This window comes from Epinephelus lanceolatus, chromosome 5 (assembly GCF_041903045.1).
Source record: "Epinephelus lanceolatus isolate andai-2023 chromosome 5, ASM4190304v1, whole genome shotgun sequence".
Taxonomy (NCBI): Eukaryota; Metazoa; Chordata; class Actinopteri; order Perciformes; family Serranidae; genus Epinephelus; species Epinephelus lanceolatus.
The window spans coordinates 33,912,314-33,924,921 of NC_135738.1; the positions used below are offsets into that span (position 1 = coordinate 33,912,314).

Genomic DNA, 12,608 nt, shown 5'->3' on the forward strand with positions numbered 1-12,608 from the left:
CCAGTAACAACAAAAAGACCCATCTACAACAATGACAGATATGCTTGTCATTTTTTTTCTGTCATGAATATAATATGTGACAATCAACAACGTATGCAGTTATAACTTAAAAGGTAAAGGAGCTGTATGTGATATTCACAGTATTAATATGGCAGCAACAACTAACGTAATGTTATGACTATAACTACTGTTCCCTGAAGGAGAGGAACGAGGTACAACACACAGTTGTATATGGGATATCTTGCTTTCATCCTTTCATCCCCCTTGGCTGAATACACCTTTAATCACGCCTGTAGGCAGATGGTGCGTGACGACGCATGCTCTTTGCGTGGCCCCGCCCGCGCGTAAGAGGCCGGTCGTCAGCTCCATCCCCAGTTCAGGACAGCTGCATTTCACCGAGCCCGGCTGCGCCGCGGGGCAAACGAGGTGTTGTACCTCGTTCCTCTCCTTCAGGGAACAGTAGTTATAGTCATAACATTACGTTCCCTTTCAGTCGATTCACTCGGTACAACACACAGTTGTATATGGGACCTATAATCGCACCCCGCAAGCAACTATCAGAACCGTAAAACCTCCCCCAGCACACTAGGGCGCACAGTCGGCTGAGAGGACAGAATGAGCCACCGAAGGGGCTGTCACATCCAGACGACAGAACCGAGCAAAAGTGTGTGGCGATGCCCAACTGGCAGCAGCACAAATATCACTTACAGGCACCCCCCTGAATAGGGCCCAATACGTAGCCATACCCCTAGTGGAGTGAGCTCTTACACCCTGGGGCAGCTCATGGCCTCTGCTGCTGTATGCAAGAGAAATCGCTTCCACAATCCAATGGGAGAGACGTTGTCTAGACAGAGCTTTACCCCTAACCGGATTGGCGAAACATACAAATAACTGGTCACACAAGCACACATCCCTGGTACGTTCCATGTACGAGCGCAACGCACGCACAGGGCACAAACAATGCAACTTCCTCTGCTCCTCAGTGACAAACGGAGGAGGACAGAAAGCCATCAAGTCAAAAGCCACGGAGCAATAGTCTGCAGGGTTAACCTTAGGTAAATACGCAGCGTTAGGTCGTAATGTTACCTTGGAACCATCTGGGGTGAACTGGGTGCACGAAGGGTGCACAGACAGAGCATGGAGGTCACCCACCCGCTTAGCTGAGGCTAACGCGAGGAGAAGAGCAGTCTTATATGAAAGGATCTTCATATCTATCGACTCAATAGGCTCAAACAGAGGCTCACAGAGAGCTTCCAAAACCAAAATCAGATCCCATGAAGGAACACCAGGCTTAACCACAGGCTTAAGCCCTTTATCTGACAGTTCCTGTAGAAACGTCAATACATCCACCATAGAGCACTGGAAGGCGACCATGTTAGGTTTCTGGCACCGTACCTCAAATGCACGCCACTTGTAGGTGTACAAACCTCTGGTTGATGGTGCCCGGGCACTCTGGATCGTCTCCACCACACCGGGGGGGCAGACCCAACAGGTAAGCATGCAGCCGCCACAGCTCTGGGCGCGGGTGTAACACCTCTCCTCCCCCCTGGGAAAGGAGGTCCCTGCACAAGGGGAGCTGCCAGGGTCTCTCCGCCAGCAGACTGATAATCTCCGCGTACCACGACATTGTCGGCCACTGTGGAGCCACCAAAATCAGAGTTAGGCTCTGGCGCCGTACTCTCTCCAACACTGGCAGTATCATTTCCGCGGGGGTAAATGCATACAGGAGGGTGCTGGGCCATGGGTGAGCCAGCGCATCCACTCCCAGAGGCGCGTCTCGATCTCTCAGAGAGAAAAACAGAGGGCAGTGAGCATTCTCTTTGGAGGCAAACAGGTCCACCTCCGCTCTCCCAAAATACTCCCAAATCTGACCCACCACTTGTGGATGCAATCTCCACTCGTTCGCCAGCGGACCCCCTCTGGAGAGGAGGTCCGGTCCCAAGTTCAGGTGGCCTGGTATGTGCGTGGCCCTGAGGGACAACAAGTGAATACTGCACCATGTTAACAGAGAGGGAGCCAACTTCAGCAGGAGAAGGGACCGAGTCCCCCCCCTGCCTGTTTATGTAGGAGACCACCGTTGTGTTGTCCGTCCTGATCAGAACGTGTTGGCCTGTCAGGGCTGAACGAAAGTGCTTCACCGCCAAAAAGATGGTGACGCTGAGGGTGCAGACGAAGAGCACGAGACCAGTGCTGAAAACCCCTCATTTTCAGCAATCCCAGCGGTACCACTGCTATCATGGAGGCCATCATGCCCGCTAGTTGTAGGACTGTGTGGTAGCGCAGTTTGCGTTCCAACTGAAATTGAGCCAGACAGTGCTGAAACGCGGCCACTCTGTGTTCCGAGAGGCGCGCTCTGCTGGAGGCGGTGCATATTTCCAGCCCGAGGAAAGAGAACTGCTGGCTGGGAGTCAGCGAGCTCTTCTGAAGGTTTACTGAGAAACCCAGTGCACGGATGTGGGGAAGAGTCATTGTTAACTGCCTCCCTAAACACTCTCTGGAGCTTGCGATCAAAGCCCAGTCGTCCAGATATGTCAATATGCGGACGCCCTTCACTCGCAGCGGGGCTAGAGCCGCCTCGACACATTTCGTGAATGTCCGAGGGGCCAGGGAAAGATCGAACGGCAGTACGAGGTATTCGTAGGCCGTCCCCTCGAAAGCAAACCTCAGAAATTGTCTGTGGTCTGGATGTATAGCTACGTGATAATAAGCGTCGGTCAAGTCTATTGACGCACAAAAGTCCCCCAGATTGATAGCAGCTAGCAACTGCTTTAGTGTTAACATCTTGAACCTGTATTTCCGCACGACGTGTTTAACACCCTCAAATCCAAAATCGGACGAAGGGCTCCCCCTTTCTTCGGAACAACGAAATAGCAGCTGTACCAACCTTTGTTCGCCCCTGAAGGGGGAAACTCTCGTATCGCTTTCTTGTCCAAAAGGGATTTCACTTCCTCTCTCAGGACCGCAGCCGCGTCGCCATTCACCACCGTGTTTACGATCGTGCGGAACCGCAGTGGTCTGACCCGGAACTGTAGCCACTAACCATTGGCAACGGTTTGTTGTACCCACAGGGAGGCTGCGCATGTGCGCCACTGAGGGAGATGTGCTGCCAGTTGGCCCTGGAAGCCCGTTGCGCCCTCTAGCGGGCCGGGGTGGGTTGACACTAACAGACTTGTCTGGTTTATTATATTTTGATTTATTGTTTGTGGTGGGTGTTTTATTGTTGATTCTGTACAATGAACATTTACAACACTTGTACCATGAACAATGTGCACCTTTATTGGGGCATTGAGAACATGAACATTTGGGGAACACACAGTGTTTAACTGAACATTTTGAGCACACATAGTGGTCATACATGGGGGGGTTAAGTGCTTGGGAGACTGAGTGGCAACAGTACAGCGTCTTTTGAGGCTGGGAGACTGAGCACGAAACAACCGCGGCCTTTTTAGCGGCGAAACGAGGAGGGAAACCGCCTCTCCCTGCGGCATGTAGCCCTCCATCCCCCTCCCTGGGGCTAGGATGGGGGATTAATCTTCCTCCGGGGCGGTGAGCCCTTCAGGCCCGGTGGTGGACCCTTACTCCAGGCTGAGGGACGAGGGTTCTGGTCCGATGTCTGTTTAGCTGGGCGGGGGCCGAAAGAGGCCGAGGAGTCTCTCCTCTTGGGGGGAGGAGGGGGGCCCATGGGCTTGCGAGCCGCAGCTGGTTGCCTGGGCCTGGCATCACGTCTGGGGATAAGATTCCGTAGAGTCTCCGTCTGCTTCTGCCTGAGCTCGAACTTGGCCTGGATGGCGTCGAGTGAGGAGCCAAATAATCCCGCCGGTGATACTGGCTCGTCCAGATATGCGACCCTATCCCTGTCCGGAATATCGGAGAGAGTGAGCCACAAATGATGGTGCGCCACCACCGTGGAGGCCATGCCCCTGCCGAGGTAGAGAGCCGCAAAGCGAGCCAAGCGAAGGATGTAGTCCGTCATAATTCTTAGCTCCCTTATGGCGGGTGTCAGCGGGCTGTCGGGAGGCAGCCGGCTGTCAAGCTCCATAAGCTGGATAGCCTGGTAAGTCAGGAGCATGGACAGGGGATTGAGGACACGCGCGGCGCCCACTTGCGCCCGGTAAATCTTGTCCAGCTGACCGGTGGAGAATCTGCACTGTTTAGATGGCAGGGTTGGGCCGGTTGAGCCGAGGTTGCGTGACGGGGCTAAATAAGCTGCTAGCGAGGGCTCCATAGGCGGGGAGTTTACCAAGCCGGCCGCCTCTGCTCCGTCCAACTCCGTGAATTGACCAGAGCCGGGTATGGTGATGCGGGTGGACAATAGACGGGACCAGGAGGAGGTTAGCTCAGCCATAAGATCCGCGTGCTGGGGCAGACAATTTTTAACCGTCGTGGATTCCCGCGGGAGATGAAACCCGGCAAAAGAGGACGGTTTCTGGCTTGGAGGGGGGGGGAAGGCCACTCCACCTCCAGCTTAGCTGCAGCACAGCAGCACAGTGCGAAAAAAGACATATCCTCAGGGCCAGTTGACGCGGCCAAAGCGACGCTTTGGGCTGAGGAGAAGGCCTCTTGTTCGTCGTCGGAAAATGCCTGGGCATCGAGACCGAGGTCCAGTACATTGTCCTCCGAATAAGAAGCGGACATGTCGAGCTGAAGCTTGCCAGCAGCGCAGGATGAATACGCCGGTTCGCCCTCCATGGGCTTGCCAGAGAAAGCCAGGCTGTCCCACTCACTTGAGGGGGGTTCACCCGGGAGCTCCTCGGGCTCAGAGGCGGACGAAACCGCATCAGCCGTCTCAGAGAGCAGAGGGTCCTGCTTGCTAGCAGCCGCGGAGCCGAGGACCTTAAGCACGAAAACCTCCCGCTTCTCGAGTGTTATTCGCGGGAGAAGGCGACAGCTATCGCATTTCTCCGGCTCGGCCAACGCGGTGTGCGCGTGGATAACACCGAGACAGGCAGGGCAGGCATCGTGTAAGTCCTTACGGCGTAAGACGAAGCCGCATCCTTGGGGGCAAGGCCGATGAGCCGACTTCTTCTTAGCATTCTTAGGAACGGTACTCATCATGCGATATTTCCCGTTAGCGTAATTTGGTGGAAAAACTAGCGCTCTGTGGGAAGCTAGGCTAACACCAACAGAACAGTTTAGTTAGTTTTCCGATAGCCGATAAGCTAAATTAGCTGAAAGCTAGTAGGCGTTGCAAGGTGTTCTCTGCGAGGTGAAATGCAAAAGAACTGGGGATGGAGCTGACGACCGGCCTCTTATGCGCGGGCGGGGCCACGCAAAGAGCATGCGTCGTCACGCACTATCTGCCTACAGCCGTGATTACAGGTGTATTCAGCCAAGGGGGATGAAAGCAAGATATCCCATATACAACTGTGTGTTGTGCCGAGTGAATCGACTGAAAGGGAACTGCTATGTATAGATATAGTGGAGTAATGGCATCATGACCAGAGAATGAAGTCATGCTCCCTCTGTGTGGGTTGTAATCTGAATTTCTCCATGTATTTTTTTGTGGTAAGCAGGTCTGGCTGCTTGTGCATGTTAGTGCATATGTGTATCCAACTGGCTAGCTCATTGCCTATGCTTTGCGCTGTGTTCATTGGGCGGTTATCCCTGATACTGGGACACTATGGGCTCTGTCTGCACTGTTGCTGTTGTTTTGCATCATATGGGGTTAACACTGTTGGCTGCTGGCCAACTTCCATACTGAGAACTGTGTCCACACAACTCATACACTCTGAATTTTACATAGAGTCCCTTTAAAAATACAAACATTGCACAGTAACAACAGCAGAGTGTTCCAGGTTGACCTCTGCCTATGGTGAGCTCAATGAAAGGCGTTTTGTTACATCTCCAAGGTAATGGTGATAATATTGATGTCTGCTGCCTTCAAAATCAAATACTTTTCTTTTTATTTCAAATTTACACTATGGACCGCAACAAATGTATGTGTTAGAGGGTTAAGGTTCAAGGCAAAATGTTGTGACAAAGTAGTATGCCCCAATTGTATGCACCTCCATGCAACAGTAGGTATTTTGTAAGGGCAAGTGTAGCACATACTGAAAGTAAATAGAAAAAGTATGTGATCGTGAATGCAGCATTGTATACTACTTCAGTGGAGCTCTTTTAGCTCTATTGAAATTTTGTCATATACTTTGTAGCCACAGCAACAATATGTATAGATTTAGAAATAACATTAGTGGTTAAAATTAATCATCCAGTAAAGCAGCAACACCTCCAGGATTACATAGCGGTAATAGTGGTGACATCACACACTTGCTGAGGGATGCCTTGCTGAATGCTAAAATGGCAACCTGAAATCACACCACTGATTCAAGAACCTTGTCTGCCTGACTGTATAATACCTTCAGATTCAAGTTCATCTTCACAGACACAAGAAGATACATGTCTGCAGAATATGCTCAAACGCAGCTCAACAAATGGTAAACTTCAAATTTTTGGAATTCATTCCACAAAGTGTCAGTGTCACACTATTTCAAGGCGCTGTCACAGAAGAGAGAGGAAGGGTAAAAAGAGGGTGTAATAAGTGTGATATGAGGATATTTACGACAACTGTGAGCACGGCATCCTTAAGTTATTCTGATGACATAAGATTGTGTGTGAAAAATGAGACAACACAAGCACATTAAACAAACAAAAAAGGTTGCTTTCAGCCCCCTCATGGCAGCACTCGTACAAAAGGATATATGGGGGAGTGGAGGGCAGGTGGTGCCACAGTCTATCACACTGCCACAGGTAGGTTTGGATAGCTTTTTTCCCTCAATAAATGAAATCATCATATAAAAACTGCATTTTGTATTTATTCAGGTTATCTTTGTCTAATATTAAAATTTGTTTGATGATCTGAAACATTTAAGTGTGACAAATATGCAAGAATAAAAGAAATCAGTAAGGGGACAAACTTTTTCACAGCACTGTATAATGATTCGTTAGGGTGCTTTTTACACCTGCCCTGTTTGGATCAGTTCAAACTAACTAACTAAGTTCGTTTGCACCCTAAGTGTGGGTTGTTTGGGCAGGTGTGAACACAGCAATCACACTTGGGTGTGCACCAAAACAACCGGACCAAGACCTTCTTGAAGAGATGGTCTTGGTCCGGTTACAAAAGAATGCTGGTGCAGTTCGTTTGTGGTGAGAACGTGTTCCGACCTCGATCCGAACCAACTGCACTCGCATTACGCATTGTTTGGGTTGAACAAGAATGAGCATGTTACAGTCTTGGTAGAATATTAATGTGCGCCTCCTCCTGTACTGCCTTAATATGCACATTTGGTGCATCCAATGCTTTGAAACATTGTTTTCTAGTATGAGCTGCACCTCGTTTTCAAACTGTATGGTTTGCCTAAAATGAACAATGGCAGCAATATAGTACATGATGACCAGCGCTAAAATCAGCCCGCATACAGTTGTCCCTCCACTGTGACATTAGGAAGTGTCGCATGTATCTCGCAAGTGTACTCTTCTTCAACGTTTTGTTTACTTCCTGGATTATTCCCCCATGCAAATTCTGACCAATCAAGAGCAGCTTTCTTGCACAAGGCATTTGATCTGGTCCACTTGTAAATGCTGCCGTGTGAACACAAACCAACTCTAGGCAATTATGCAACTTTGTAAAAAAATTAATCCCTGATTCGGACCAAAGCAAGTGAATTCAAGGTCTGAAAGCATCCTAAGGTGCTGAGGTGAACTGCATGGAGTTCGGCGCTCTAATGAAAGATATTTGTCTTGCACTGATTTAAAAATGAAAGCATGTACAGTGTGTTTTTTGACTCAATCACTGCAACAACACATAAAAGCTACCTGGCTCAGGACACAAATGTAGATATCATCGACACAACCACACCTCAGCCTAAGATCACAGACATCTCAAGTGCAGCAATCATAGTGTGTGTGTGATATTGCTGTCCAACTAAATCCAATAAAAGCCCAGTTCCCTCCAGAGTCCTTCAATATAACAATGACACCTACCTGTAGGGGATCCCTCGAGCACCTCTCCTGTGTAGCGTGTCTCTTTGAAGATGGGCCGGTTGTCATTTTGGTCGATGACGGTGATCACTAGCATGGCCGGTCCCTCAACAAGGTTTCCAGCAAAGTCTGTGGTTGAAACTTCCAGCTGTGAGGGGGTGAAAAGATAAAGGAGTTTATTTCCTGTGGTTAAGATAGTGTTCTTGCTGTAACTCATATTTATAGTAATCTTTGTAAAATTATAGTTGACTGGTTCAAAATGTGTGCTGTTCTGCATCCAGCTACAAAAAAATCTCACCAGTCTACTAATGAAAAGACGGCCACAAGTAAAAACAAATTGAATCTGCCATTCAATTCACGGTATCTCCTTCCACAAATGACAATCATGTTTAATAGCTGAATTCTCAACATTTGTCTTCAGACAGATAAACAGTTGCAATCTCTTTTGCCAGTAGTGGGCAATTTTCCCTGGATCTCAATAATGAAATTATGTGTTCCTTAACAGCTATCAAGTGCCTGAGCATTTAGTTAATATAGTATCTTAAAGCCACAGTGTGTAGGAATTTCTCCCATCTAATGTTGAAATCATATATTGCATTAAACAGATGGCGCACTCTAGCGCCTCACTGTTTCAAACACGTATTGCAACAACTGTAGCCGCTGTGTACCAAAAAGCTATGATAACACTGATGAAACCATGTCATCCGATACTACATGGAGTATTCATTCAGGCTCCTACACAGACACACGCGACGCGAGTTGACAAACCCCCTCCTCACCATGCTGGCTGTGTTTACAACGTAGGACTGTTGGGGCGGATGTAAATTGAAACAAACCAATCACGTCTTGTCCTTTGACAACTGACAAGTGGCTCAACCTCACACACCTCATCCCTCTCCTCGCATTACTGCGCCGCTAACAGCTGTTAGTGGCCAGCGGCACTACTGCCGCATAACAAAGTCCCACTCTTTGAGCATAATGCAGGATCATGTATTATGCAGCATCACGGGAGACGGAATCCTCGTCGCCAAGAAAGTGCAAAAGGGAATCAAAAAGGCAGTGTGACCAGCGAATTAAAAAAAAACAAGGGTCAGCATTGCCTTTCCCAGGTGGAGAGAGCTGCTGAAGGAGAAAGGTAATACAATCACAGGCCAGCGCTAACAGCAGCTAACAGCGGCTAACAGCGGCGCAGTGATGCGAGGAGAGGGAGGAGGCTGTTAGCGACTGGCCGCTAACAGCGGCTAACAGCCAACAGCGGCGCTGGCCTGTGATTGCATTAGAATTCTCCCTCAGCAGCTCTCCCTACCTGGGAAAGGCTACCCTGATGTGGGCCTTCGTTTTTTTAATTCGCCGGTCACGCTGCCTTTTCTATTCCCTTTTGCGCTTTCTTGGCGACAAGGATTCCGTCTCCCATGATGCTGCATATGCATGATCCTGCATTATGCTCAAAGAGTGGGACTTTGTTTCAAATTTGCCAGGGTAGTAGCGAAGCGCCTCTTGCTCCTCTCCTTCGGCTCCTCAGTCACGCAGTACTGGCCTGGCTCTCAACGAAAACGCAGAAGGCGGTGCTGTATGTCCCTTGCTGGCGGGTGTATTCTCAAGATGGCGAAACGTAATGGAACCCCACAGACGACTTACCCACACAATGTACAAACAAATCCGAAATTCTCCTTTTACGAGAATAAGTCAGATTATTGGTGGAGGTAATAGTACACCAGTGATGACATATTTATGAATGCAGACATCAATTTTTCCCAATAAACAACTGAAAATGTTACACAATGTCCCTTTAACACTTGGCGTTCAATCAATCAATCAATTTTATTTATAAAGCCCAATATCACAAATCACAATTTGCCTCACAGGGCTTTACAGCATACGACATCCCTCTGTCCTTAAGACCCTCACAGCAGATAAGGAAAAACTCCCCAAAAAAAAACCCCTTTAACGGGGAAAAAAACGATAGAAAAATAATAATAATAAATACCAATTTTAGTAGGTTTATACTGACCATGCAATCACTCAACCTCAAACATCCAAGCAGCAAAAAGGAATGTGCTTGTAATTATTTGGGGAGAATTTTTCACTACATTTGTTTTTTTACTTCACCTAAACTTGATTAAATTGCGCCCTTACATACATATGACTCTCCAAATTCCTTTACAGGCACTACAAGATATAAAACCATTGCCCATTAAAGGAATACTTCATCCGCAAAATGATAATTTGTGTATCAACTACTTACCCAGTGTTGCATTTAATTCATGGAGAAATCTTTGTTTCGTTCACTTGAAACACATGATCTCATGGTGAATGAAGAATCCAAAAACTGAGAAGTCTTGATGAAGTCATAGGAGGCCGCATTTAACAACAACAAAACTATATCAAAACATGTGTTTACAAGCTCTCACACAACTTGTGCAGTATAATCCAACTCTCATATATCCAGTCAAATGCTAAGTGCTTCCCAAACACACAAATTTTCACTAAAACTTTTCAAAGCACTTCCATGTATGCGTTTGAACTCCGCTCAATGAGCAGAGTTCAAACACACACGTTTGCCCAGGCACCACTCGTATCTGGAAGTGTTTTAAATACTCAGGTTTTAGTGCAAATGCATGTGTTGGGGAAAAACTGAGAATGTGACTGGATAAATGAGACTTGGATTATACTGCATGATTCTGTGAGAGTTTGCAAACACATGTTTTGATATAGTTTTGCTGTTGTGAAACACTGCTGCCTGTTAATCTCATTCATCAAGAATTTTCTCTTGTTTTTGTTTGGATCTTCGTTCACCGTAGAAGCATGAAAGAAAAACAAAGTCTTCTTCACAAATTAACATAACGTGGTGGGTAACTGACAAACAAATGATCATTTTGTTGGTAAAGTATTCCTTTAAGATGACTCATCTCTTCCTCTCCTCCTCTTTACCTCTTTCACCTCGTCTGCTCCTCCACCAAGGGATCATCCATCGGCCCACATCACATATTTATGCATTCAGCTTCTCCCTACTCTGCAGTTTTACTAGTGATCCCCAACGGTTCACCTAGGGGACGATGCCAGCTCAACAGTACAGTTAAAATATGCTCAATATCAATTTGGCAAATGAGCAGCTTTTAATGAAGAGTGGGACAACCCTGTCCTTTTTAATCAGCCCATTTAAATACTAAACAGATACTACTAAAGCCCAGCCTACTAAATAGATACTTAAGATCACCATGTAGTTGAAGTATATAGGGTTAAAAGATGCTCTCTGTATCACCTGACTCTAACCAGCTGTATTGTTGTTCAGCTGTTATGTATAATAATGGTAACTCCTGTTTTGTGCTGGAGACAAAGAAAGGGTCTCAGGTTCAACACACACATCTCTTCTACACTCCTTTTTCTTGCTGACAAACTCCTCTTGCTTGCGGCTAGTAGCTGGTCAGATGTCAAAACACAGTGTTCACGATGCATAACAATGAAAACTTGACTTCATGCGGAGAACAGCACTTTCCTGACTAAAACTGGAAGCCTTCGAGACATATTTGCTACCTGTATTCATAAATATGGGTATAAATTCTAAATTGACTTAACACACTATTTCACTTGCAAGACTGGAATTATCGCCTTGCAATTGTATGCCTCAGCCAACTATCAAGTTGCAGTTACAGTTTACACCCATGTCTGTCCTGACTCAACAATGTGTAACAATGTAACAATGACAGTTGACAATACCTCAAACATGGATGTTGCTGCAAAGAAGCTACAATTTCTAAAACGTGGATGCTTTACACGTTTTCAACCCGGCAGCACAGAAGATCTACACAATCAGAACAGTTTCAAGGTGGACACATAAGATTACTGTCACAAAATTAGTATCTGACCTAGGCTTGTCACGGTACCAGAATTCCAGTAGTCGATACCAGTGAATTTCCAGGATTCTCAATACTCATTCCATACCACGGTGACGGCGCCACTGGCTGCGCACATGTAAGTGATCGACCGTGACAACATGTGTGTCGGCTTCCTTGAGTGTATCAAGTGCAGCGCGATGCTGGTATATGACAGCAAAAAGACGGGGACCTCAACACGTAAGAGGCACCTGACGAAGGCTTGCCATGGAAAGAAAGAGGAGAGTCAGCCTTCAATGTCCATGTTCGTATCCTTAAAAAACGTTGGGTTTAAGCCAGGCTCGGGCTCATAGTTAGTTAAAGGGACGGGACGGGACGGGACGGGACGGGACGGGACGGGCTCGGACAGAACATGCACGGGCTTGGGTGGGGTTGGGCTGGATTTTTTGGGCCTGATCTAAGCTCTAGCACTTGTAGAAAGACGATGGAGAACAGGCGTTCCTCTTCAGCGCTCATCCTCGGCACAGACTGACGCGCATATACGTCAGTTCTGACAGGAATCGACACGGCCCGCTGAGGGCAAAGTTGCATCCGGTACTTACGGTACTGAAAAAAAAGACAGGTACCGACATATTTTTTGCGTGTTGGCATCGACTTGGTACCAAAGTATCTGTTCTCATGAAAACCCTAATCTGACCAAGTGTCTACCCCTCTGTTACTGATACATGGCATTAAATAATGGCCATAGAGGTGTTTTTGCAGAACATTATGATGTTCTAGTGAAGTTGACCTTTGACG

General features: G+C 47.4%; 1 protein-coding gene across 1 annotated transcript in view; it reads right to left on the reverse strand.

Moving 5' to 3' along the window:
- The window catches only part of cdh13 (cadherin 13, H-cadherin (heart)), a 476,360-nt gene that overhangs the window by 215,155 nt on the left and 248,597 nt on the right, over window positions 1-12,608 (reverse strand). Inside the window, exon 7 of the mRNA XM_033635485.2 lies at window positions 7,981-8,125. Coding sequence (XP_033491376.1) covers window positions 7,981-8,125 — 145 coding nt within the window. The remainder of the gene's footprint in view (window positions 1-7,980; window positions 8,126-12,608) is intronic.